The sequence below is a fragment of the Propithecus coquereli genome, unplaced genomic scaffold (genome assembly GCF_000956105.1).
Source record: "Propithecus coquereli isolate 6110/MARCELLA unplaced genomic scaffold, Pcoq_1.0 Scaffold5, whole genome shotgun sequence".
Classification (NCBI taxonomy): Eukaryota; Metazoa; Chordata; class Mammalia; order Primates; family Indriidae; genus Propithecus; species Propithecus coquereli.
In genome coordinates this window covers 12,765,433-12,793,191 of record NW_012150840.1, presented here as the reverse complement: position 1 = coordinate 12,793,191, position 27,759 = coordinate 12,765,433, and the positions used below count along the sequence as shown (strand labels likewise).

Here is a 27,759-nt window from a genome sequence, read left to right as displayed (position 1 = left end):
TTTAGAAATAGTATAATATTCTCTATTCAATTGGAGGTGGCAGTGGCAATATTTAAGGAGTTTTCTAAGCCTTAGGACTAAGGAAAGAGAAGAATTTTACATCACCAGGTGAAGGGCTAGTGGTGCATTTTATGATCAGTTAAAGTAAGCTGTTTTGAGGCCAAATGCAAAAATGTTTCAGAGCCAAAAAAATCCCACCATAGGAGTTTAGAAAGTTCTCTACTAGGTTTTCTAGTTTTGGTGCTGAGTCCAAACTATAGTAGTGTAATGTTTACCCACAGTATCTGTGAACAATCCAGCCATATATAACAATGACTCTTGGGGACATGATGACTAATATTATTCATCTCTAGCAGCTTAACTGTGAAAAAAGGCAAATGAGTCCTATGGGATAAGTGAACCTAGATGGCAGAGTTTCATCTGTATGTGACAGATGATGAAGGACATTTAGTAGAGCCCAATGTGGGAGGTGTGGAGTTGTGGCAGGTAAAGAAATGGTCTCTTTCTGGTGAGCACTGATCCTTTAATGGCTGTGGCTCCATGAAATAATTAATTATGGGATGTTGCTGAGATGTATTTCTTCCCAAGAATCAGATTCTTACAGTCATATTCAGAATTGTAATACTTTCCCAACTTTCTACTTCACCTCCCAAAACAACCAATAGGAAAAAAATTCTTCCTTGGATGGTAGAGATTCCCGATACCAGTCCTACTACTGAATTGAAACCTTCCTACTAACTGAACATGGGATGATCCTGAAAGGTGGTCTATGAGCTGGTCATGGTATGTGGCAGCAGCCAAGCCACATTAATTGAACAGATTCTCTTTAGTGGATTTGAGAGGATCAGTGACTTTCAGACCTCAGAGTACTATTTAGTGTGTTTATTGGTAAGTTCCCAAGTTGACTCCAAGTTTCCTGAAAAGGGACAGTGTTTGGGATCAGCATGTTAAATGTCTGCTCCATTTTCTCCAAGCTCCACCCTGTGATCGTGTATGAGGTCACCCAGAAGTCAGTTTTTGGGCATAGACTAGGAGGAGAAAGAGTCTTCAGATTGAAAGTTGGAAAATACTAAGTTTTGTATTTTACATAAATGTATGAGCGGCACACATCTCTTGGTTATCTGATGTTTCTTTACTGCAGAATAGGAAATACTTTGTTGAGAGGTGATGACCATGGTTATAAATGGTTTAACATCAAACTGATTTATCCAATTATGTTAACCTGTCATCACTTGGCATGGCATAATTATAGCTGAGATAGATCTGGAAGTCCTAGTGGAACACTAGCCAAAGTTTCGTGTTGTTTATTTTTAAGAAAGCATTATACCAAGCTGTGTTAAACTGGGAATAATGTACAAGGGCTGGAAAGAGATTCTCCAGCTCTATTTAATATTTGACATCACTGTTCAAATTAGCTGAAAAAGACTGTGGAAAATCCAAAAAGTGCAGAAAAGATTATTAACAATGTGTTTAATGGGATAAGCAATAAACCTTTTAAGGAAGGGTTTAGTGACTTGGGGTTGTTTAATTTAGGGACAAGAAATTGGGGGGCACTTAATAGCTTTTGTTATGTGTATCATTGAGGAAAAAACGCTGACCAATCTCTTTTGGTCTCCAAAAAGGACAGAGGAAGCACCTTGGAACTTAGATAGACAAACAGTTCTTTTGACACCAAGAATTTTAGACTGTTGAGGCTGATGTGGAGCTCACTGATAGCCAAACATTTTTCCCATGTGGAGTTAGGGGCATGGGCTAGATGACCTCTTGGGGTCCTGTCTAGCTCTGTAATGCTTTGAATTGTAGCTACATAACCTGACGGAGCTGGTGCCTAACTCACCACCAGGGAATGGCAAGATGTGGGAAAATTAGTTCCACAGACATGTATTATGGTCACTCACTAAAATGACATCTCTAGGCTTGCTCCTATTCATCCTGAAGCATTGTCCCAAGCCTTTTGTTGACTTCCATTGTTTTGGTAGCGTTAGATACCAGCTGAAAAGTGGGTGCATTGATGAGACATTGTCCTCCAGAGAAATGCCAAGTATGTGAAAAAGGAACGGGGAGAAGCAGCTGAAAAGGACAGTAAGCCCCAAAGGCCGCAGGTGAAAGTGGTCCTGCTGAAAACACCACCTGAGTTCTCATCTCACTGGACACCACCTTATCCAACATCCTTGGTGCATGGAATTCATACTTGCTCATAGGACCTGGATAGTATTCTCAGTTTGATTTTGGTCGAATGACCTCACTAATATTCATGGTTGTCTACTACTTTCTCTCCAACTCAGCGAGGGAGGAAAGATCTTATTAGAAAACAAAGTTAATTATATATAATTATGTTTACACGTATGTAATGTGTATATATAAATGACAAAAATTCTGCTTGGGAAAAGAAGTGATCAGCATTCTTTCTAAATAACTTTGAAAAGAACTCCTACAGAATAATTTTGCTGTGCGTTTGATTTAAAGAAGTAGCAAGGATTATACTACCTTTAGCATGTGAAGTGAACTTTCTGTGGACCAAAAATATAACAGAGTTTGGGGGTGTACGAAAGAATGAAGGATGAATTGCTAGCATGAACATTTATGCTGAAACTTCTGCTTGGCTGAGTTATGGGTACAGAGAGACTGGCAGTTTGTAATCCTAAAAACTTCTTCAGTTAAAATAGATTGTTTTACCCTCTGTAGATTTCAACCTTTTGTCCATTATCGAAAAACAGATCAATATGTGTTGACCACATGCTGTTACTTTGTATGATGATCCTCCAGTTATTGGTTTGCTTTTTGCTACTGATCAATTAATCAAGAATTTATTGAATGTCTTCTATGTTGCAATAATGTGCTAAAAACATAAAAGAGAAGCAAAGAGGAACTGGGACAAACTTTTTGGGGGATATTACCAGGTCTAGGCTTTTTATAGAGGTTAGCTTGTTAAAGCCATATACAGCCCTTTTGGGTTAAGACCATTATTCCTATTTTACAGAGCATATTATTCAAGACAAGATCATTTATATCTAAGTGCCACGTTGGTGCAAAATGTGAGTGACAGACAGGGTCAGTAAGGGGAGTTAGCAGTGTAGGTTGGAATAGTGGGGAAGACTTCATAGCAAGAGGAGTGGAGCTGGGGTGGACGAAGAGATGGCAGTGAAAGCAGCAGTAGGAAGGACTGCGCAGAAGCTCCGAAGTGCGGGTGGGCACAGGAGCTTTGGAGCCAGAGCAGAGACGAGCCTGACTGGAGGGGAAGGAAGATCCTGGGCTGTGTGGGGCGCCGTGGGCATGTTACCAGCGTCCACACTGTGCTGGGGCTTGATCCACAACAAAGGAGTTAGCAGCAGTAGGAAGGAGGGCCCGTCGTGAGCTCTTGAGCAGGATGGATGTGATGTTTAGGATGATTCTGTGGGGACAGCTGACCTGGGCACGTCAAGAAGTTGGGTTTGTCTGCCCTTCCCTACCGCTTGCCTCTGATCCTGTTGTGACTGTAAGATGCCAGCCCTCGTGGGGAAAAGAAGTGATCGGCATCCGTGCTCGGTGTAGGTGTGGCGACAGAACCCAGTTTCTCCTGTCTCCTGTGTGCTACTTGTGCAGCTGATGAAATGATCATCTCGCTGGTGCCAAATCTGGCGGTTCCGGTTCCATGGGCATTTCCCACCAATTATTATTCTGAAACCAGAGAAACTGCTATTACACTCCCTGCTGGTTTGCAGTGCATTTGGGAGGAGTAGAGGATACCCAGAGAGGCTGGTTGGCTCCAGAGAGCTTTATATCTGAGAGACCAATTTAACGTAGAGATCAGAATCTGATTGTTCTCCTAGTCAAGTTGGAAAAGGGCTTGTTTGAAAAAATACCCTTTAGGCTAATAGGTCACTGAGCGGGATGTGAGGAAAAGAGAGGAAACCAGGTTTAGATGCTGGCGGTGCGGTCTGACTGTCTAGATGGCTGGTTCGCATCTTGGAGGAATCGAGAAGTCTTGGGCTGGCAGTCCCTGAGTCCTCACTTCCATTTCTGTCACCGACTCCCTTCTCTCCCCACGTCGCCGTGTGGATGGGGTCCTTGCTGGCCCCTGAGGCTGAAGGAGGTGCAGCCGTGTGTGCGGAGTGTGGATCGTTGAGTCCCGAGGATGCGGGCCATCTTCTCCACAGTGGCCAAGAGCGGCTGGCGCTTCCTGACATGCTAAATAATCACCGCTGCACTCTCAGTGTGATCTTCCTGGCAGCCCTGTCAGAAGTTACTGTCCCACTTAGCAGATGAGTAGACGTACACTTGAGGGGTGAAGTGACTCGGCCAAAGCTATGCAGAAGTGGCAGGGCCAGACTAGACTGGCATCTTCCTTCGGATGTTTGCGTTCGTGCATTGGCCACTGCATGTTACTCCTTGTAATGATCAGTGACAACTGTCCGGCTTACGCATGGCTGAAAGTGGCGGAGCACTGAACTAAAAAGGTTATTCGACAGCACAGAATTGAAACCCACAATAGAAGAATATCCGCCTTCCCTCTGAGGAAAGGAAAAACAAGTGGGTATGGGCCTCCAGACTGACCCTGCGCCTCACTCCACCATGTGCACAGCGCTGTCTCGCCAAACCCTTGCAAACTCTCTCTCCTGTTTATGTAGGTCGGGGATAGCCTGCCTTCTGGGGCCCAGCGTTAACAGTGCAATGGGGCGACTTTCTATTTTATGCGCCCACCGATGTTACCTACATACTGGCTTGAATGCCGCATACTGTGCCCTCCGCAGAAACACCCCAGGTCTTGCCCCTGAGGGCCGTGTGAGGTATACGCAGCCACCCTCAGAGTGGACTTTGCCCTGCAGCGGTTAAGAAGGTTGGCTCTAAAGGAAGTCCCTGCCTGCCGGGTGGTCAAGGGGAGAGATCTTGCCTCCCTGCTCTTCCTGCATTAATTCCAGAAAGATCTCTGCAGCACCCTGCAACCCCCATTTCTGGTCTGTCTGCCATGGTAATCACGGCTCATTCCCGCTGCATGCTTATTCGGGGAAAGAGCGCTGCAGGGCTCCCAAAATGTGAAGAGGGAAATTAAGGATGGTTGGCCAAGTGAGTCAGCCCACCAGCCATGGGCCCACCTTCCTCTCTCTGACCCTGGAGAGCTTCGCGGGGAAGGCGCCTCTGCCTTGTTCCAGGGCTCACTTGGGGAAGAGTCCCCAGGGCTTGGCCTCTGGGCCAGGGGGAGCCTGCTCTGTGTTCTAAGGGCGAGAAAGGGAACCAGGCTCTCTGAGTGTCAACTGCATGTTACCGCAGGGTCTCTACCTCACTGTCTCCTTTAAAAACCTTGTGAGGTGGGGGCTGTCCCCCTGCTGCAGCCGGGGAGCTGGGATTGAGAAAGGTTAAGGGGCTTGCCCAAGATCAGGCAAACGCACACGTCTGGTTGACTTCAGAGACTATTCTTCCTCTCCTTTTTCTGCCATTGTCCAGGGAGGGGGACCTCTCCTGCACCTCCTGTTTCCCCCTTAAACCAAAGGCTGTGGGCTTCTGTTCATTTTTTTTTCCTCTCATCCAGCTTCCTCTGGGGGACCTTACTTTTCCTGCAGTAACAAGAGTCCTGCAGGCCACTGGGAGACTCCGTCCTGGCTGCGAGTCCCGCTGTCTGTTGGCTGGTCGGGCAGGGCTAAGCCAGTGTGCTAATGACCAGCCCCAGCAAGGACGGGCTGGGTGGTTGGAAAGAGGCAGCTTCCCTGGCCAGGCGCCCCGATGGTGGGCAACTCCGCAGGCCCATTTTGGGTGGCTGTGAGCCTGTCAGGGAGGGAGCAGAGAGCCCTCTCTCAGTCTCAGGCAGGATACTCTTCCTTTCCTTGGATTTTTTTGCTTTTTTTTCCTTCTTTTTAGGGCCCCGGGCTTCTTTTGTTTTTTTTCTTTCAAAGGAATTTCGGCTTCCTTTTTTTTCCTTATTGATTCCACCTTGTTTTTGTTCGGTTCTTTTTGAAGTTTCCGGGTTGCCTTTTTGTTGGGGTTTTGCCTTAAAAAGTTGCTTTCTTTTTCTATCCTTCTGTCTTCCTGCCTCACCCCCATTGCCCAAATGGAGGCGTGCTGCATAGGTCTCCTTTTTGTAAAAGGTTTTAGAGCTGTCCCTTCTGGAAACTGCTCCCTCCCAGGAGGCTGGGAAAAAGAGAGCTGGGTGCAGAGCAGACAGTACCCGGGATTATTTTGGCCCTGGGATTCTGATCTGCATTCATGCTTCTGGAAGGCAGGGTCAGGGAGGAGTCGGTCAGCTGGCCGGGCCCCAGGGCTCTTGCTTGCTGTGGTGTCTGAGCAGGAGAAGGGCAGCTGCAGGAGCAGGATGCCAAGATTCTAGACCACTCTGCACCCTGGGCCACCCCCCTCAGGGGCTGGGGCCACACTGTGGACTTAGGAGACCTGGTTAGTGTCCCAGCCCTGCTGCCACCTTGCCCTGTGACCTTGGGCAAATTGCTTCACCTTTAAGGGCCTCGGTTTCCTCCTGTGTGTAAAGAAGGGGTTGGACTGGGTGGTCTCCAGGACTCCCTCTGATTCCAATAGTGTCTGAATTGGTCAAGTAAGGAAGCTGTGATAGTGTTATCCTCTTTGAGAAGCTGGTTTTCATTTTAACTGCGGAGTTTTGGAAGTCTGATTTTTAAGCCACTGGAGCAACTTCAGTGGTGGAAATTTCAGGCACTGTTACGGGGGTCTGTGGAGGGGAGATGGCATTTTATATCACCCTCCACCCCCTGGTAATCATGTCTTAGAAGCAGATGCCTCCTTTGTCCTCTTGGTTGGCCCACACCTGTGATTCCCTCTGACCCCCCTACCTCTCGCCCTGACTGAAGAGGCAGATGGAGAGCATGGGTGGAGTGAGACGGGCCATCTGTGCGGATCCAGGACACCTGTGGGGTGCGCGTGTGCAGGGAACCCCTGGTCTCTCCCACCTCTGGCTTCGCAGAGGTCAGGCCCCATCGTCCCAGGGGCCGGACCCATTCCGGACGAGGCTGTGTGGGCCACTAGTGCCACCCCATCCTCGGCTATTGGGTGCAGAGAAGCAGGCCCTGGAGCTGGTCGGATAGAGGAGGACACGGAGGCATAGGAGAGTCATTGCCAAGATCTCGGAGCTCCCGGACTCCCAGCTGAGTGCTCTCTTCCTAGCAAGGCCTCCTCTTCCAGCTGGCCCCTTTATCCAGGCTGTTTCTTAACTCCTTTGCCTTTTCTAGTTCCTCACCTTTACCTCTGTGGGGGCGGGCTTTGAAGGTGGCCTTGACCTGGTTTTGCCCTAGGGTAGTTCTGGGAGTGCCTTTAATCCGGATCTGAGATAAGCTTTTAGGGCTGGGATGAACAGTTCCCCTCATCCCCAGGCTGCCCTCTGAGTCCTCCTCAAGGGCACCTGGAGTGTGAAGGGGCAGGAGCACGGTGGAGGGGAAGGTGGGCCACCAGCACAGGTGGGGCATGTTCTGCCCGGCCCTCCAGCAGGGACCCTACCCACCCCTGTGGCTCCTCGTGTCTGGGGAAGGGTCTTCCCCCACCATGGCGTCCTGTGGCCTAGTGGAATGGTGGTTACCCATGTGCGTGTTGGAATAAGATGTGGGTTTGCATCCTGCCTCTGCCAGCCCCTTCCCGGGTTGTCTTAAGTAAGTGACTTAATTGTTCTGAGCTTCAGCTTCTTCCTCTGTAAAATGGGGACAGTAATACCTGAGTTACAGATTGTTTTAAGGGTTAAATGAGGAAGTGTGTCTAAAGTGCCTAGCACATAGGGAGCACCTCATTAAATTGTAGCTATTAGTATTATTAGTCCTAATACCCCTCTAGGGATGAGTCAGGGAATTCAGTTTCTGCATCTTTTTAAGAATTCAGCCAGGCCGGGCGCGGTGGCTCACGCCTGTAATCCTAGCACTCTGGGAGGCTGAGGCAGGTGGATTGTTTGAGCTCAGGAGTTCGAGACCAGCCTGAGCAAGAGCGAGACCCCGTCTCTACTAAAAATAGAAAGAAATTAATCGGACAACTAAAAATATATAGAAAAAATTAGCCGGGCATGGTGGCGCATGTCTGTAGTCCCAGCTACTCGGGAGGCTGAGGCAGAAGGATCGCTTGAGCCCAGGAGTTTGAGGTTGCTGTGAGCTAGGATGACGCCACGGCACTCACTCCAGCCCAGGCAACACAGTGAGACTCTGTCTCAAAAAAAAAAAAAAAAAAAAAGAATTCAGCCAGAATTCTGGTTGTGCCTCCTGAATAAGTAAGGACCCAAATCTCTTTTCCCAGCTCTTATTCTCATCCTTTCACCCCTTCCTTCTGGCTCCTTCTTTATCTCCCATCTTCTTTCTTTGTCTCCTTCTTCCTCTTCTCACTCTGTCACTCCTCTCTGTTCCCACTGTTCTGGAAACTGCCGTGACCTCTTTTCTTTACTTATTAATAATCCAAAGTGCACCTTGGCAGTTCCTAAGGCTGGTGCCATCCAGCTAATTTTCCGCTTGCTGTGAGTTCTCCGTCCTGCCTCCAGGATGGTGCCACAGCCACCCAACCAAAGGCTCCCGTCCGGGCTGGCAGGGTCCCCACTACCTCTTAAGATGGGATTTTTTCCCCCCAAATCCTTCTCTATCTTGGCTCTTTCTTACTTTCTGTTCTTTGGGTTCCCAACCACCATAGCCCGTGGATTACTAGTCTGGAATTCAGGGAGAGTTTCCTACTGGAGGTATACATTTTAGCATTATAAGCGTATAGACAATATTTAGGGGACGTGAGCCTAACTAGATAAAAAGCAGAGTTGAGAGTAAGGGAGAAGGGGCGGCCAGGGAGGTAGGAGCAGAACCAGGCGAGCGTGTGGAGGAGAGAGTGCGTGGAGAGGAGGGGTGGAGAGAACTGGCCCTTTCGAGTTGTGCTGAAAGGAGGAGCAGAGGAACTGGGCGCTCAGTGGGGGGAATGCTGTGTCAGGATGGGTCTCTTGGAGAGACGGGCGCTTTCACAGCATATCTGTGTGCTGGCAGAATGGCCCGCTGGAGAGAGAGATGATGACGACGCAAGAGGGGAGGACAGCAGGAACAAAGTGCCCAGGGGGAGAGGTTGGGATCCTGGTGCAAGTGGGAGATGGGCGTTGAGTAGGAGCTGGGACCATTCATTCTTAGAAACTGGAGGGAGGCCAGAGTAGGGGCCCAGGTGAAGGGGCAGATGTGGTGTGGAGAAGATGAGATAGTTTTCTTCTGATTGCTTACATACTTTTCAACTAAATAAGGAGAGTGTGAGGAAGAGGTATGAGGTATGGGAGATTTGGGAGAGTGCTTCGACTGGGTAACATGGGGGCACTGCCAAGATCTATGACTGCTCAGCACAGTGCTGTATTTTTCTCTGCTGGGTACAGGTGCAGAATAGGTGGAGAGTTGGAAAAGTAGGAGAGAGGGATAGAGGGGTAAGAAGATACACGCGAGGATGGGTATGGAATCCAAGATGCGTATGTGAGAAGTGGTGGCGTGAGGGGCGGTCTATGGTGAGAAGGGTAGAGTCGGTGGATTGGAGCTCTCCATGAGATTAGAGAATTGATGATATCTGCCTCACCACCCCCAATAAGTTAGGACCAAGCTCGCTAGTACTAGCTGTCCCCTTTTGGTATATTTCTCTTAAAATAGTTGAATAGACACTAAAATAGAAAATGGCAAAAAGCAATGCTTGTTCTGGGGCTGTGTAATCCATTCATCATTTAATGAGTGCAATCGAATTAGGTTGCAAAGATATTCAAAGGTTCATGACGACACAATGGAAACTGTATCTTAAATCTATCTTAATTAAATCTTTCCTACTCTGGTTGGATCAGTCCTACAAACACTGGGATGGGCAATTTGTGTTTGTTCTTAATAATACAAAGGAAATATTCTAAATGCTTTGTCTTCTAAAACGCCTTATCTTGAGGAGTGTATGGTGCCTGTTGCAAGTGCTGAGAGGAAGTTAAGACCTCCTGTTTATGAGGAGACACACAGGTCTCTGGCAGACAGAACTGCTATCAGGAAGACAGCTTATGCCTGGACACTGGCCAGTGTGAACTGATGTTCTTTGCATCCAAAAATCACAAGCCTGTCTGAAACACTTAAGGGTATGTTGACAGCAGGCTGTGAGGTTGAGAGAAATACAGAATTTCTGGGAATGGCAATGGAGGTTTGATGGTGCCAAAATAAAGCAGGAGAGTGGTAAACCTTGCCTTTTTTATTTTTAAGTGTTTTCCAGTTTAACAAAGCAGTAGCACATCCCCTATGGCCTTGATGCTCACAATAGAAGGATGAGGTGGGCGGGAAAGGCTTTTGAGCCTTCACTGACCAGGGCGGACTCAGGATCAGAATGGTCGGTGGACTTGGCCACGGTCCCACACGTCTGCATCATAGCATAGCTTGCCGATGTGCAGGAGCCTCCAGGAGAGGCTGAGGGGACAGAGGGTCTCCAAATGTGGCCCAGGACCACCTGCATCAGATCACGTCAGAGCACTAGCTAAAGAGACAGATTCCTACCCACTCCAGTGCAGGTGAATTAGAAGCTTTGTAGTTGAGGAATCTGCATGTTTAAAACATCTCCCCTGGTGACTCTTCTGCACTCTGAAGGTTGAGAGCCACTGGGTCACCACAATGGCTTTGCTGTGGCTTGGAGAAATGGGGACACCAGTGACTGCCATTTCCACTCTGAGGTCCTTGTTCTCCAAAGGAAAAATTCCCCATGGAGGCAAGGAGAGTGAGAGAGATGGATGCTTGGGATGTGTGTGTGAAGGAGGAGAGTGGAGAAGGGTCTTGAGGGGAATTGAGTGACCTGGGTGAAGAGTGGGCATGGGTGGTTAAGAACTTGAACAGGGGAACCTGACTTACGATCAGCCCACCTAGGGCCTCATCCACATGAAAGGTTAGACTGGTCTTCCAGGTTCCAGCCACAGAGTTCTCCTCCTGACGGGGGCGAGGGGCTTCTATGGGGGGTCAAAGGCATCCTCTCTGAGGCCATTCCCAAAGGCAGTACACTGCGGACGCTGAGAGCACTCGTTGGGCTTGCAGGCAGGTGGACTCCACTTAGCTGCGCAACCTTAAGCAGGTTCCCCTTCCTCTCAGCACTTTGGTTTCCTCATCTGCCTTGGAATGCAGAGAAAGCTTCATAGAAGTGGGGTCATTTGGCTGGGATATGAAGAATGAATAGAAGTTCCAAGGACAGATAAAAGGTGGAAGTGGTAGTTCATTTATTTTTTTATTCCTATTTGCATTCATGGATTCACTCATTGGATGGGAGTTTTCGGTGGAAAGGTGAGATGAGAAGTCAGATGAGAGAGAATGAAGACTGAGTGGGTGTCCTAGAAAGAGAGGGAGTGAATTTAGGGTAGTGCATGTCGAAATTCACTATACACATGAATCACCTGGGTGTTTTTTAAAATGACAGATTTAAAGTCCATAGGTCAGATTCGGGGTGACAAGCTCCCAGGTGATACTCGTGCTAATAGCCCATGAACCTACTTTGTGTTGCCAGAGTGTAGACAACCTGTTTGACGGGTTTGGCTGTGAATGAGTACCATGGGACAGAGAGACCTTTGTGTGCAAAAGTGCAAAGTGCAAAAAGAACAGTTGTTTTTTGGGGGGAGGGGCAAGGGAGGGACATGGTAAATACTTTTCTGCATGACTGTTGCATAGGGTGTGGTAGTGGTTGGGATCAGAGGTGGGGAAAGAAGATGAATCTAAAATAGACAGTTGTGGCCAGACAGCAAAGAGGCTTGCAGTGCTAAGAAGCTTACTTCATGCTGCAGGCAACGAGAAACAGGGGAATTACTTAAGGAGGGGTGGGTTTATATCTTCTAGCTGATGGAGTAGAAAAAATATTAACCACCATTAAGGAAAAATCCCTTTTTAGAAAGGGTCTCTCAGATGATTTTCTATGAAAAAGAAAGTATGTGACTGTAGGAATACTGTCTGTTAGTCTAACGACAAAAGAGGCCACCATTTGGTTTGGGTCCTAGTTGTTTTGATAGGATCTCTGACTCACAGAAAGGAAAATAGAAGTTATATATTTAATCAGTGACCTGCTTAAGGTGTGAGTCCTTAATTCTCATATGAAACTTTTAACCTATTAAGCTAATAGCTCCTAGCTCAGAGGTAGCAGGTAGGTTTCCTCTTGTATGCAAACTCATAGATAGACTAGTGACGGCTGCTTGGAGGCTGTGTTGAGAAAGATCCTAAGGTCTTATCCGTGTGGATTGGAAGAGAATGTTGAATCGCTTGGTAATGTCTGCCATGAGTATGGGATAGAATGGGGGTGCATATGTTACATATTTAGCTATCCCTGAAGGGCGGTCAGATTTCTGGTGATGTATTCCTAGTTCTTTCACACCTATTCCTCAGGTGACCATTTAAGAGATGGTTGGTGCTTTTGTTTTCCTGATTATGGAATGGAGTTGATCACTGCTTACCCAGAAGGGCTTTGTGACTCTTCAGACAGTTGTGAGATTCTTGTCTACATTTACGAAGTACCAGGAAAGGGTCTCCTTCTGCATTACTCTCATATTGATGGGTGTTTTTGTACTGAATAGACTGAATAGACTATGTGTCTGAGGGCATCATTTCTATTAAATCCGAAGACAGATGCTAGTAACTGGAAATAGCCATTGATTTGCTTTCTCTTGTACTATTCCAACTCTTTAATTTCTCCAGAGGGAAAAAATAAAGCCCATGTAAAAGTCAGCCCCTCTAGCTTTCTAAGTAAACAGCAAGATCAATTCTCATTCATGAATTTGTTGGATAAATATTTGTTTGATTGTCAGGAAAAGTTGGATTAATCTTAGATGAAAATTTGGCTGGTGGAAACAGACCTATCAGTCGGACTTAGTGATCAAAGACGCAGGATGAGCGCAGACCTAGGGCCGCCCGCACACGGAGGGTGGAAGCAAACGCTGAGGCAATACACGGCCAGATGGTGCAGGGTTTGATGTACTCCCACGGAGCCCCAAGGATGTTTCTCCTTTAAGCAGTGTTGGTTCAGCGAGATTTTTGTTACCCTCCTGCTGAGGGTGTTGAAGGACATCGGGGAGCTCAGGGGCTCAAGAAGCCTGGGTGAGCGACGGCGGGGAAAACTGGTCATCACCATCGTCATCCTCATTTTCCCTTCTCCTGCCATTGCAATTTGAAAAGTGAATTAGTGACCTGGGGAAATCGGGAGGGGAAGAGTGAACAGGAGAAAAGGATTGAAAGGAGACAGTGACCCTTCGCGAGGGCCCAGGCGGGTGGGGTTGGAGGCATCTCGACTGCAGGACAGTCTGGTGACTGCACAGAAGGGACGCTTCCTGTGTGCTCTTTTGTTCCTTTCTGGGACAAGGTGAGTAAGGAACATTCCTGTCCTTTCTCGACTGACAGTGTCATGGAGGTGTGGCTTGAAATCGGCCTTGGATGCCAGACGTCTTTTTGTGCTCCTCTCAGAGGTACCACGGGGAAAGCTGGTGACGGGCAGTCCTCTGGGGTGGCCCTAGGGAGGGCCTGGACAGCCGGTCCACGTGGGAATAAGTGGCCCAGCACGTCCGAGTGGGGCTGTGAGGTGGGAAGGGGAATGACTGGCCGAGGGGCTGTGGCCATTGAGGTCGAGGCACCTCTGTTGAGATTCTCGGGAGCCGGAGCCCAGCAATGCCCCACAGGCCTCTGGCCTAGTTCCTGCAGCCTCCAGGGCCCTTTATGTGGGCTGGACTGGCTCAGCCCTGCACGGTTCTTCCCCAGGGTTTTCCAGGATTAGTCACTGCCAGATGGTAAGGACTCGATGCCCTGCCTCACATGCGCGAGGCTGGCTTCCTGAGGGATTTTGCTAAAGGCATGGAACAGTGAGGCCCAAAGCAGCCTTAGGGGACAGCTAGTCCACCTTTGTGTGGTGCAAATTGAGGAAACTGAGGCACAGAGAGATTCAGTGACCTACATCACCATGGTGTAGCAAACTTCTTGTGCAAAAAGGAGAAAACGTTGCTATATTTAACAGCTTAATGGAAAGAGCTGAAGTAGAGCTGGGACGGCCATCCTGGAACAGGATGTAGCGCAACACCAAAGGACTAGATTGTGAAGATGTGGATTCCAGGCCTCGCTCCACTACTTGCCGCCTGCCTGAGCCGTTCTGGGCCTCAATGTCTTCATCTGTAAATCAGGAATATTCATGTCTGCCCTGCCTACCTCACAGGATTGTTATGGGGAATCAAGAGTCAGTGAATATAAAGGTGCTTACGTGGAAACGTCATGAGCGATGATCATTAAGGTCTCCAAGCTCCGCCTTCTTTGGGCCACAATGCTGGCTGCACTTCTTGCTCTGCTCGTGTCAGTCGGACCATACTTCTGGGAAGCCCCTGAAGTTCTAATGTTGGGTACTTGTTCCAGGAGACCTAAATGGAAAGCTAGTAGGGGTGAGAGGCAGGTGCATGCAGGTGGAAGGGGAAGAGAAGGGGGAGGGGAGACAGGGGAGTCAAGGGCGAGACCAGAGGCTGAGGAGGCAGCTGCTTTGGTGCAGTGCATCTCCTCTGGCCACACTGTGGGCACGGACTGGGCCCAGGAGACCGCAGGTGCATGCCCTCATGTTGCTGTGGGTGGTGAGGGGCCACCTTCGTTCACTTCCTTTTTTAGTCCTCTCCACATTGCCACTTAAGTTGCCTTAGTTCCCACTATCAGCTCTTTTAACGAAGATTCATTTAAAAAAATAACAATGCTCCATAGAGGAGAGAAATGATATAAAATCCCAATCCCCATTTCTGCTTCATTGCTCAGCCGGGTGCTGGCCCTTTTCGTGGCTGGGAGCACAAGTGGGAGTCCTGTCAATGTCTGGTTTTCTAGAGCCTTCCAATCAGACCCCTTAGTGCTCCTCCTTTGCCATTGTATCAATTAGTTATACTACTGCTGTGTAACAAGTCGCCCCCAACTTAGCAGCTCAAAACTACAAACATTTGTTGTCTCACGGTTTTTGAGGGTCAGGAATCTGGGAATGGCTTAGCCGGGTGATCTGTCGCAGGGTGTCTCACGAGCCTGCGGTCCAGGTGGTGGTTGGGACTGCAGTTACCTCAAAACTCTGTTGGGGCTTAAGGAGTTGCTTCCACACTCACTCACATGTTGGTACTCCTCAGTTCCTCACAGGCTGTTGGTCTGAGAGCCTCAGTTCTTTGCTGGCTGAACAAGGGCTTTCCCCAGTTTCTCTCCATGTGGGCCTTTCTGTGGAGCAGCCCACAACACAGCAGCTGGCCTCCTCCAGAGAGTGCGATCAGAGAGAGAGAGACAGAGACACAGAGACAGAGAGCACACAATCAAATGGAAACCACAGTGCCTTTTGATCACTTAGTCTCCAGAGTTGCATATTGTTACCCTCTTAACTGTATTTGTTAAAAAGCAAGTCATTAAGTCCAGCCTACATTCCAGGAGATGGGAGCAGCCTCCACCTCTTTTCAAGGATCAAAGGATTTTTGGGTATTTTTATGAAGCACCGTAGCCCCCAACAGTGCTGCCTGCCACATATCCATCCTTACCTGGCCATTCCATCTGGCTCCCAGTGCTGTTCCTCTTGCCTTCGGCCCCAAATCCCCTCTTGGAGAATTGCACGGCTCCTGCTGGACTACACTCTGGGGTGGTGGGAGAAGCCTCCGCCAGGACCTGCCCCAGCCTCATGGGCAGGGCTCAGTCACCTAGGACTGAAGAACTTCAATCCATGGTCAGAAGGAAAGAAATGGTTTCCGGTGGGACTTAATGCCTCTCCTGGGGAAGGACAGGAGCTGAGGCTGGTAGGGCCTTGCTTTGACCTTGGAAACTACATCAAAATATGGCCCCTGCTGTGAATGAAGGGAGTTGGGTAAAGATAACGTTGCTGAGCCTATTGCATATGGCACTTCCAAGCTTGAGCACGCTGGACAAAGCCTGCGGCAGGGCAATCATGTGGGGACACCATCCGCGCTGCTGAAACCATCTGTTCATCTAGAGAGCACGAGGGCCCACTACCTAAGGCAACGGTGTTAGTTCTAACCATAAATAGTTTGCCCAGGGCAACACATTCTCTTTGGGTCTTATCCTACTTCATCTCTCACTCAATGGTACCAGCCTTCTTCTTCTGTCAACACTGTGCGGTACCTCTCTCAGGGTCTCCTTCTCCCTTTCTGACCACGTTGTCTCTGGCTTTCTCGGTGGTTCTCTTCTTGACAATCTTTGATGCCCTCAGTTCCAATGGTTACTCTGCCCCTTACCTCCAACTAGGTCCTTTTTATCTTTCACTCTGTGGTCTCTCCATGAGTATCTTACCAAGTTCCCAGGCTTCACACACCACCCAAACCTGATGACTTTTAAATTTGTATCTCCATCTTGGTCCTGTCTCCTGAATGGAGACCTGTATCTTCTCACCATGTCTACTGTATGCCCCATCTGCACAATAAATGCAATATGCCCAAGTTGAATTATTATTCTCTGCCAGCCTTCTGTCCCCATTGCTGCTAACAGTTTTATCAGCTACTCTGTGGCCCAACCTAGGAATCTTGGTGTCAATTTTGCCTCCTCCTGCTTCCTCGCACACGTGTCCAGGTGGGCATCAGGTCCTGTTGACCAGTTCTACCTCTCAAATGTTTCCTACTTTTGTCCCCACTATTATTAGGCCTGCCCTGAACTAATGGCCTCACTAGAATGTAAGATCCACAAGGCTAGGATTTCGTCTGGTTGTCATTGCTCAGCACATATCCTGGCACATTGTAAGTGCTGAATAAAAATTTATTGAATAAATGGATATTGCAACTGGTCTCCTGCCCCAGCCATGTCCACGACATCTGCCCTCTGCCTTCCTACCAGCATCATCTCTCTAAACATGGGTATAAACAAATCAGATTCCTGCTTAAAAACCTCTCATTGCTTACAGAGTCAAATTCAGATCCTTATGCCTGCCTAAGAGGCCCTTTACAATCTTTCCCCATACCTTCCTGGCATCATCTCATGCCATTCCCCTTGTCCCTGCTCTCCTTGAGCTCCTCTGCTTTGCCCAAGTGCCATGTACCATACATTTCCCACTCTTTCTTTTCCCTGTAATGCTCTTTCCTCTTGTGTGTGTGTTGTTTTTTTTTTTTTTTACTTAGAAAACTCCTATTTATCCTTCAATGCCCAGCTCAAATGCTACCTCCTCTCAGGGACTTTCCCTGAGCCTCCTCAACACTATTTATTTCTTCCTCATCCGTAAGAACTTTATTCATTCCCCTATTATAGCCCTTATCACATTGTATTTCTTTTTTAAAAAGTGTCTCTCTCCCTATAATAGTTATCTCTTGCTGCATAATAAATTACTCAAAACTTAACAGTTTAAAACAATGAACACTTACTATCTCATAGTTTCTGTGGGTCAGGAATCTAGCTGTGGTTTATCCGGGTGCCTCTGGCTCAAGGTCTCTCATGAGGTTATGTCAAGTTGTCAGCCAGGGCTATGGTCTCATCTGAAGGCTCAACTGGGAGAGGATCCAATTCCAAGCCAACTCATGTGGTTTTGGCAGGATTTGGTTCCTTTTGGGCTGTTGGACTAAGGCCTCCCTTCATTTGTAGCCATACGGACCTGTCCATAGGGCAGCTCACAGCATAGCAGCTGGCTTCCCTTAGAGCTGGCAAGCAAGAAAGCATAGGAGAGGGTGCAGCAGATGAAAGCCACAGTCTTTGTATAACCTAATATTAGAAGTGACATCTCATCACTTCTGCCTATTCTGCTAAATAGAGGTGAGCCACTAAGTCCAACCGACATCCCAGGGGAGAGAATTACACAAGGGTATGAATACCAGGAGGGTATTATTGGTGGCCATGCTAGAGGCTGCCTACCACACCTGCCAAACTGAGCTCCTCAAGGCAGAATTCATGTCTCATTCATCTTTTCGACAACAGCACCTAGTACAGTTCTTGGCAGTTAATACGTGCTCAATGAATTTGGTCAAATTAGATACAATTCTTTTTCTTTATAATAAAGTAGATTGTAAAGTCAGAAGAACCCTAAAAATTAGACTAAAATGATTTAAAAATGTAAAACAAAGTATCTAAGTTTTGTGAGCATACCGTCAGTCCTCTGCTTCTAGGCATTTCTACAATTGCTCCCCAGTCTCACCTAGGAAAGAATAGGAAAGCAAGAAAGTTATCTTGTTTTTCTTTTGATTTAGCACAACTCTGTGAAATATTTTTGAAAGAAAAAAATGCAAATACTACCTCAAAGGTCCTCAGATGACCAAGAACTTAGATCACCCATGAATTCATCTTCTAATTCATGGAAGATCAGCAGTTGGAGGATCACCAGCAATCAAGTGTTGACTAATCACTGCTGCTTTCCACCAGCTACCCATCAATTGCAGACATCTTATAACCCTTCCTGGACCTACTCAGGACAGAAGGAAGCACAGGGATTACAGGGTCTACAATCTGAGCAACAGTCTCTTCTCCAGGCTCCCTTTCCGAAAGAAAACCCAGAGCCTTTAGCCAGAGCCTGTGGGTACACGCCCCTGATGTCCAGAGGGGCCTGAGATGCACAGCCAGAGTCAGGGATTCATATCTCAGACTGATGCCACACTCTGGACGATGATTCAGGGTGGCATCCACATACCGCCGCGGGCAGGAATCACTGTGGCAGGTGGTTGCTGGCTATCTACAATCCCAGCGAAGAATTCGAAAGGAGAGTGAACCTGAGTTGCTCATATTGAAGACCCTTTTCTCCCACCCCTTTCCTGGCAATATCTGCCACTGTCACACAACCGGCTCAACCCAGATCTGATATTGCTCACAGACGGAACCTTACCCAAGGCCTCTCTCTGCCGGTGGATTCCTGACAGCTCATCTGTACAGGCCCAGCTTACTGCGTGGGGGTGGGTGGTGTGGTTGGTGAGAAGTGCTTTAGCTTTCTAGATTTCTTTTGCTTTCCGTCATGGCCATATTTTAGTGTTGATATTGGACTAGGACTGGGCTGGCCAACATGGGAAAGTTGACATGAATTCTAGCAGCACTTACTGGCTATTTAAATTTCCTCTTTAGTTTTTTTCGCTTTGAGTTTTAGCTGGTAAACTTTAGAAGGCTTGTTTATCCCTAAGGTATAAACCTTAGGGATCTCTAAAAATACCATGTATGGGTGGCATAGAGAGAGCCATAGCTTCATGGATAGCAGATTCCAGTCTGTTAATTTAATATATTGAAAAACTGATGCCTGGAGAAGCAAAGTGGCTTGTCCGAAGGACTCAGATGCTGCAATATATCTCAAATTGTGGCATCAGGGCAGGGCTGGATTTCACTTACTGCTATATCCCCAGTATATAGGAAAGAGTGCCTGCCACATTTATTTATCCAAAAAATACTATCAAAGGAATGAATAAATGAATAAATTATCTTTGATCCTCATCTGCACTGTCTAATTAGAGGCTCTGGGGTCATTACTGTGACTATTTCTAGTGCCGTACCTTGGACCCAACCTGGGCCAGTCAAGTAAGTTACATAAATCCAGATCAAGGCTTCCCTATCCCATTAAGAGGACCAACCACAGTGTCCCTTGGTCTGTAGATGGGTGTAGATCCACTTCCAGGAGACTCTACCTTGGACTATGATTGACCATGAAAACTTGGGGAATTTCTAGGGCCATTTAAGAATGGCACCATGAGCCCTTAGCTGTTTAGCCCATTAAAAGTGCTTCTATCGCTCTTGTATGAATGTGCGTTGTATGGTTATATATAATAGTGACTGGTGCAAAAGCCCCTGTGGTTTGCATCTCATGTGGTACCTGGGTGCCATAGACCTTGACAGCTGGAGGGGAGGATAAGTAGACCTCCAAGTGGAATTGAGCTGGCTGCACAGGAAGGTGTTTTGTCTAAGCACAAGACAGCCACAGCTCACGCCATCATTTATTTTTAATGCATTTTTGTTTGTTTGGTCTTTGTCCTTTCCACTCTCTTTCTCTTCTTTATCCTCTGTGACATACAATAAAAGTGGTGAGAGAAAAAGGGAGCCATTCAGGTGCCTTCTGAATGTCATTGTGATCATCGATTTGCAGATGTCTTCAGCATTAGAAATAACATCTAGGGGCAGATAGAGGTGAACCCGTGGACCTTTGCACAAGGTTTACAAAGCAGAGCTTGAGAAATAGTCCATGTGAAGAAGCAGTGCCTGCTTAACATACTTCTCATAGTATATAAATAAAGAGGTTGAATTCTTTTTTTTTGAGACAGAGTCTCACTCTCTTGCCTGGGCTAGAGTGCTGTGGTGACAGCCTAGCTCACAGCAACCTCAAACTCCTGGGCTCAAGTGATCCTCCTGCCTCAGCCTCCCAGGTAGCTGGGACTACAGGCATGCACCACCATGCCTGGCTAATTTTTTCTATATATTTTTAGTTGTCCAGATAATTTCTTTCTATTGTTTTTTAGTAGAGATGGGGTCTCGCTCTTGCTCAGGCTGATCTCGAACTCCTGAGCTCAAACAATCTGCCCGCCTCGGTCTCCCAGAGTGCTAGGATTACAGGCGTGAGCCACCGCGCCCAGCCGAGGTTGAATTTTTGATTGCTCACAATTGGTTCACTCCTTTCCCCTTTATAGATTAAGGATAATGACTCAGAGTCTCCTTCCCTCCACCTGACAAGCTGGGTCTCAAAGTGGAGGAGAGTGAATAGATGGGGACAGGGAGAAAGGAGGGTAGGGAGAGAGAGAGAGAGAGAATGAATATGAAAATGAATTGATCTGATTGAATGAGATGGCTTCCCAAAGTAAACTAACAATTATTTTTCTCCTCAAGTTACTCTTTAGCACAATTCAGATTTGACTGTACTTTGCATAAATGCGTTAGCGACAGCTTCGTATATATATTTGCAATATGTAGATATTAGAGTTTTATATGTGTATGAATTTAGAGAACTATTAGAAATTTGAGCCAAATTATTTTCTAATGCATGCCCATGGAGACTTGTTTTTGGTGCTATTTCAGGTTGGAATTGATCCTACATATTTCATAGAATACAATTTCTATAAACCAAGCATGAAACCAAGGAGCACAATTTGAGTTTTGCACTTGCCTGAGAACCATGGATATTTAGGTTCTCCTTTCCTGAGAAATTAGTTTTTAAGAGATCAACATTGATAAATAAGGTAATAAAATATAATTAGATGTTTATAATTTTATCATGGATAAATAATAGACCATGCTAGTTCCACAGTTATTTGTATCTGTTTTATTTATGTTTTCAGCGCACACCTAGCAAGATAATCTCTTTTTTCCTAGAGCTCTAATTTAATCAGCAATGTGGCTTAGCCTCGTCCAAATTAAATATTAGCGATAATGAAATAAAACACTCTTTTAATAAGGATCATAAAGTAAGAGACACATGTCATAGCAGTTTGTATATTCTTTTTGCCCAGGGTTTCTTGAAATGAGCTGTTTCTCTCACTGTGCTGAATATCTATAGAGGACATTGACTAGTTAATGACTTAGGTTAGCTTCTAAGTCACAATCATAATGTGAGCTCAATCCAAAGGTATATTTAGATATTTTCTGCCTGAAAAGGTTGGGAATATCCATATGTGGGGGTTATTGAGTACCGGTATCATAGAAACAGGCAGCTGTGAATATGAAACTAAGCACTGATTTTGCCTGGATATTTATCTCCATGCCTTCTCGCTCAAATACCCTCAAATCCCATTTTGCTATCCCATGAACATTCTCAGCATCTGTGCACACGTGTTCTGTAAAGGCATGAGATGTGTCCTTCCAGTGGCAAAGCAGCAGTCAGTGCTCTCAGACGCCTGCCTTCTCCCTTCTACTGAGCTCAGTAGACTGTGGTGTCATGAACACCGGGTACTGCCAGCCTCACGGACTAGCTTCTCCTGTCTGAGAAGTTTCCTACGACTGCTAGTTTCCCTTTTCTTCCCATCTGCTCAAATGGCACCCTGAAGCCACATCCCGATCACCTGAAAGCCCAGTCCAGCAGTTAGTGGCCATGGGCAACATGTCCTGTTTCAACCTCTAGGGAGGATTGAGGTCAGTTCTGGAAGAGGTTATGGCTGGAAGGGATTAGGAATACCTCTTTACCCCAAGTTGACTACTGAACCAACTAAACAAGTGGGCAGGAGGTTTACTGAACCTCCTGATACAATGAATTTAGAGGAACACTCAGGAAGGACTTGATTTTTAATGGTTGGGCTGAGATGAATCATGCACACTGCACCACTTTCTAAGTTCATTTTAGTAATTGGAACCTTATAAATGTTCTGTTGAATCATTGCACCCAAGGGGACCAGGGAAGAGTTGTCTCCCCTCCACAACACTGGGCTATTTAAATAGCAATATAGGTATTCCTTGCTTTAAGAAAACTAGATGAAAAATCTAAGTTTCCAAGTACATTAGAGAATGACTTTTAACTTTACAAGAGAGATAAAGATAGGACTCCTCAAGTAGCAAGTGACCATAAGTAAATTGCTTTACAGCAATGTGCCTCTTTTTTTCTTCCACCCTTGAATTGGAAAGATTCAATCTGTTATTCTCTTACTTTCAAGGAGTTTCAGAATTAGTTCTGGGCAAAAATAAGGGGTTCTAGCAGTGAAACTTAGAAATGGGCTTCTACCACTTCCTTAGAAACTTTTCCTTTTGTCCCACGGTGTGCATTATTTGAGTCATTTCCATGGTAGATAAGAAGTCCTTCTTGCAGTTCTATCTGGCAAATGATTTTTCCAGTTTTTGGAGGCAAGTAACAGATAGCCAACCTGTTATGGTGGTACAGACAGGAGGATTTAGTTCTGGGCACAGTTTTTGACACCTGCTGGTGGCTGCTTGGGTGACTTAACTTTTTGTGCCTCACCTTCCTGGCTCATAAGTTGCAAAAATATTTCCATCCCTTGCTTTCCTCTTGCATTTGAGTGATGTTTTGAGTTCTGGGGAGGCGGAGCTCTGTAGCAGTCCTGCATTTTACCAGGGGCTGGAGGCTGTGTGGGCTTCGTTCCCCTCCCTCGGGGTTGTAAGTCTTTGGGAAGCTGATGACTTTCTCAAGATGGGAACACAGAAAAGCCCATGGGATTTTTTTTCAGTGACTTTAAACAGGAGTTTCCCAAACCCACTTGCTACCATTTTTCCGAGCTCACTTAGCACAGTGGTCTAAGAGACTTGGACACAGAGTTGGCTCTCAATAAACATTCCCGCAGAGTGCTGCTGGATGCATGAAGCACACACATGGGCACAGTTCCAGATGCACAGTTGGCCGCTGAGTTCCCTGTCATGCTCTGGAGTGTGCTGACCTTCTTCCCCAGGAAGATGGCACTACTGAAGGGTGTTATTATTAAATATTAGTCGGGCAGCTTTTGCTCTGATCTATCAACGCTTCCTCACTCAGGGTCTGTAGTGATCAATGACAAACCTCAGAACCTGTGGCAGTCAGCACAGCGGACCACCTTCTCCTTCTCGAAATCTCTTCTTTTGGCCACTGTGACCCCATCCTTGCCTGATTTGCTTCTTACTCTCTGGCCATTCTCAGTGTCCTTGACTGGTTCTTTCTTTTGATCTTTAAGTAGCTGAGTTCCTCAAAGTTTAGTCCTAGACCCTTTTCTGTATTCTCCTTTCTTCTGTCTTCTTCCTTTCTCCCCTGGTTCCCTTTTCCCTAGATAATGTCATTAATTCTCATGGTTCTGATTACTGCCCGTTTAGCAAAACTCCGAAATTTCTATCTCTAGATTATACTTTTCTTTTGAACCCAGGCATCCACTTGACATTTCCACTGGAAGTCTCATAGTCTTGTCAAATTTAACCTGCTCAACACAGAATGAGTCCTTTCCTCCTTTCGGTCCCTATTATCTTTCTATAGTCTTCCTCACCTGAGTCAGTTTCACTGAAATCTACCTAGGTTTTAGGGTCAGAAACTTGGCAATATTTCTCATCACTTTTCTACATTCCCAATATTCAAACAATGGTCAAGTCTTGTCAATTTTTTTTTAATATTTCTCAAATTCCCACCTTAGTCTAATCATTCTTGTCTCTCTCCTGGTAGCTGCATCAGCCTCCTAACTAGTTTCCTGGCAACGATTCTTGCCTCTCTGCATCCTCCCACCCCCCAGCCAATTCTTTCCCTAGATAGCTGGCTGTCCTTTCCTTCCTTCCTCCCTTCCTTCCTTCCTTCCCTCTTGATTAAATTTGTATTTGAGGTTTTCTTATTTTAAAAAAATGTTTTAAGCTATTTATTTTGATATAATTATAGCTTCACAGAAAGTTGTAAAATGTATTACAGAGAAGTCCCATGCACCCTTCACCCTGTTTCCCCTGATGGTAACAGCTTACATAACCATAGTAAAATATTGAAACCAGGCAATGCCATTGATGAAATCATAGGCCTTATTCAGATTTTACTGGCTTTACATGCACACGTACACATGTACGTATGTGTTAATGGATGTATGTGTATAGTTGTATGCAGTCTCATCCCATATGTACTCACCACCACAATCAAGATACAGAATGGCTTCATCACCCCAACTTTCCCTCATGCTAAAGAAACCTCCTTTAAAAACACAATGTGATCCAGTTACTGCCTCGCCTAAAAGCCTTTAATGATTTTAAAGCCCCAGAACCTTAAATAAGGGCTGCAAGGGCCTGTGTAGCCTGGTTCCAGCCACATCTTTCCGCTCTCCCTTTGCTTCCCAAGCCTCTGCTCACCAGCCTTTCTCTTCCTGTGGTATTTGGCGCTCCCGCACTGCTCAGAGGCTCCACGTATGCCGTTCCCCTTACTTGGAATTCTCCCCCCTCCCACTCAGCTAACTCCTGCTCGTCTGCCAGGCATCAGCCTAGAGACCTTCCTCAGGGAAGGTGTCCTTGTCATCTCAGACTCAGTTAGCTTCTCCGGTTATTTGTTTTCTTTGCCAATTATGCTTTTCCTTCATGGCACCACTCACACAACTGGCACTACTAGGTGTGTGTATAGTTTGTTAATTTGAGGTCTCTTTGGCTAGACTAGAAGGGCTCGAAGTGTCTTCTCACCACTGTATCTTTTCTGTCCGGCACAATGGCTGGCCTAGCAGGTGCTCAGGAAATACTTGGTAAGTCAGTGACCAGTTATTACAAGCTGGCTGGTTGTGGCTGGGGTGTCCTGAGGCCACGGAACTGGGCAAAGTCCACTTGCCTTTGTGGGTATTTGCACCGTGACCTCCTCTTCATCCTTCCCAGTGGGGCCCTGTCAGAGAACCTGGGCATCTGTGGCCCCCACCACCCAGAGACCCCAACTGATACTTCCTCCCCTGTTCCCATCCCAGTGTTCTCTCTGAGAGATTGGAGTAGGGGACAGCCCTGGCTAGTGCCCTTAGATCGCTGAGATGCTTTCAAGAATATCAGCTGGCTACTCATCCAGGCTTTTAATGTAAGGCTTCTTTCTCTTCGGGACCACTGCTGTGTTGTCAACTTGAGAGGGTTATTAGTTCAGAGCTATGGGAGTCTCTGAGTTGCATGGCTCCCAACAAGTCCTCAACAAGCTTCTGCTTATTTATTTATTTATTTATGTTTTGTTATTGCAGAATATTACGGGGCTGCAAATGTTTTGGCTAACGGATTGCTTTTGTACTACGTGAGACAAAGTTATAAGTGTGCCCATTTGCCACATAGTGTACATTGCACCCATTAGGTATGATTTCACCCACCCGCCTTGACAAGCTTTGGGATCTTCCCTGTGCCTGATGCTTCCATCTGCATTTGCCTAGGGTCCTCTGTCCCCACACACCCACTCTCACCCTCTCAGACATAGCTCAGTGTGGTTTGTATCTGTGGAGCCCAAAATTTGAAGAGTCTTCATGTTGACTGAATAGACAGTATTTCATGCAAATGGCCATGATGTAACCAGCTCTCTGAAGATTTGCAAGGGGGCAAGTGGGGGTCTTGCTGGGATGTGGCTTTGCCAAGGGGTGTTGGTACCATGTGGGATCCTGTCTGTGGAGGGCACTAGGTTGGTGGAGCTAACCCTAATTAGTGTCCCCTGTCCATAGGAGCCTCCTTTAAAGCACATAATCCCGCACACGAAAGAGGCCACATCACGCACTGTGTAGTGGGTTTGGCAGAGTTGGGAGCTCTGGAGAAGGGTGAATGCCCAGCATTCGGCATAGCTGTCAATTCTTTTGTGACAGAGTCAGTAATGGCTTTGGCCTGGGTGCTCTGGGCAGATTCCATTCTGGTTCACAGCACTGGGAGGCCTGGGAATGTCATCCAAGTTTCCCATCCCTGCCACATAGAAGGTCAAGGGTCTTCACATTCCACAGCTGATCACTGTCCTCTCACTGCAGGTGTCTCTCTTTTGGGTGATCTAGGGCTGAGGTCAGAGTCCAGCTCTGCAGGCCAACCCTCAGATGTTGGTCCACTGGGGCTGTGTGCTCTAAGGTCACAGCTTAATGTCCCTCCCCTGATTTTGCTTTTGGGTTGGCTAACATGATACTTGGGATGGAGAAAAAGAATTGGAACAGTGACCACTCCTTTTAGAATAGACCCGGCTGTTTGGTGTTATGCTCCATGTCTTGGCCCTCCCTGCCAGACTGCTTCCTTCTGTAGTCCCTGTCACTGTTGATGGCTTTGACTTTTGCTAGTCTCATGGGTGTGGGCATGGATACTCTAGATATCAGCGCAGTGCCTCATACTTCCCCTGAGCACTGCCCTTTCCACAATCCTTCCGACATCCTCACCGGTACCCCAATGCAGAGTGAGCAACTTCCTACATCAGAAAGCCTGGCTCCAAATAGCTCTTATGTGCTGCTCCTGCCACAACTGATGCTGGGGCTTAGAAGATAATGCTGGTGTCTTTCATGGTGCTGCCTGTGTCCTGTACCTTTCTCACTCTCTCTGATCACTACTTTCTGTCCTCATCAACTGGTTACACCTATGGGAGCACCTGGCTCTGAGGACAAGGGAAATTGAATGTACTTGTTTCTCTCTCTTGCCCTCAGTCTGATAGAACTGAGAGTGGTGGTGAGGAGTGTGGGCAGGGCCCTGTTTAGGCCCCCAATTTGTTTCCCAAACAGTGCTACCCTGCCCTCCCTGCACGTTGGGCATATGTGTTTTCAGTTAGTGGTCTTGAGAGGTAACAGGTCAGACCCTTTGGCCCTAATGCTGCTGTTTCTGGCTTCCTCCAGGTCACCCAACCTGCCTGCAGTTCACCCTGAACATGACCGAGGCTGTCAAGACCTACAAGTGGCAGTGCATAGAGTGCAAATCCTGCATCCTTTGTGGGACCTCGGAGAATGACGTGAGTTTGGGGCTTTCTCTGTGGGAGAGAAAGAAGGTGGAGAGGAAAGCAGGGTTATTGTCACTGGGCTCCTGGAAAAAATGTCAATCCGTCTTGCTCTTTGCTTCCATGACCTTTGGGACCCTTGCACTACAGAGACCTTGGGTTCTCGTTGTGCTGATGGGGAGAGATGCAGGAGGTGGCCGCCAGGGCCTGCCTTCATGGCCATTTGCCCTCTGTCCTGGGACTTGGGAGCAACCTGGCCATTAGTTGTTGGGGGTTCATTGAGTGACAATGGTGACCATTGCTTATGGTTGGGATGTATTTGATTGTTTCCACCATTCCATAGTATATGATCTCATCGGTCTAAATGTAAAATATAATAAATGCAGAATTTTCAAAAATACTTTTTGTTACGGGTAATTTCAAACATATATGCAGAGAATGTGAAGGTGATGTACCTTATCACCAGCTTCAACACAGATCAATACAGGTCCAACCTTGTTTTATAATCCCAGCCATATCATTTTACCTGTAAATATTTCATATGTATCTCAAAAAGATAAAGACTTCTTTTTTTTTTAACAAAAATAACCAAAATATAAACATAGCCTAAAAGTCAGTAATTCCTTAGTATAACCAAATATCCAG

General features: G+C 46.8%; 1 protein-coding gene across 1 annotated transcript in view; it reads left to right on the top strand.

Moving 5' to 3' along the window:
• The window catches only part of DPF3 (D4, zinc and double PHD fingers, family 3), a 233,774-nt gene that overhangs the window by 199,192 nt on the left and 6,823 nt on the right, over nt 1-27,759 (top strand). Inside the window, exon 9 of the mRNA XM_012656079.1 lies at nt 27,017-27,129. Coding sequence (XP_012511533.1) covers nt 27,017-27,129 — 113 coding nt within the window. The remainder of the gene's footprint in view (nt 1-27,016; nt 27,130-27,759) is intronic.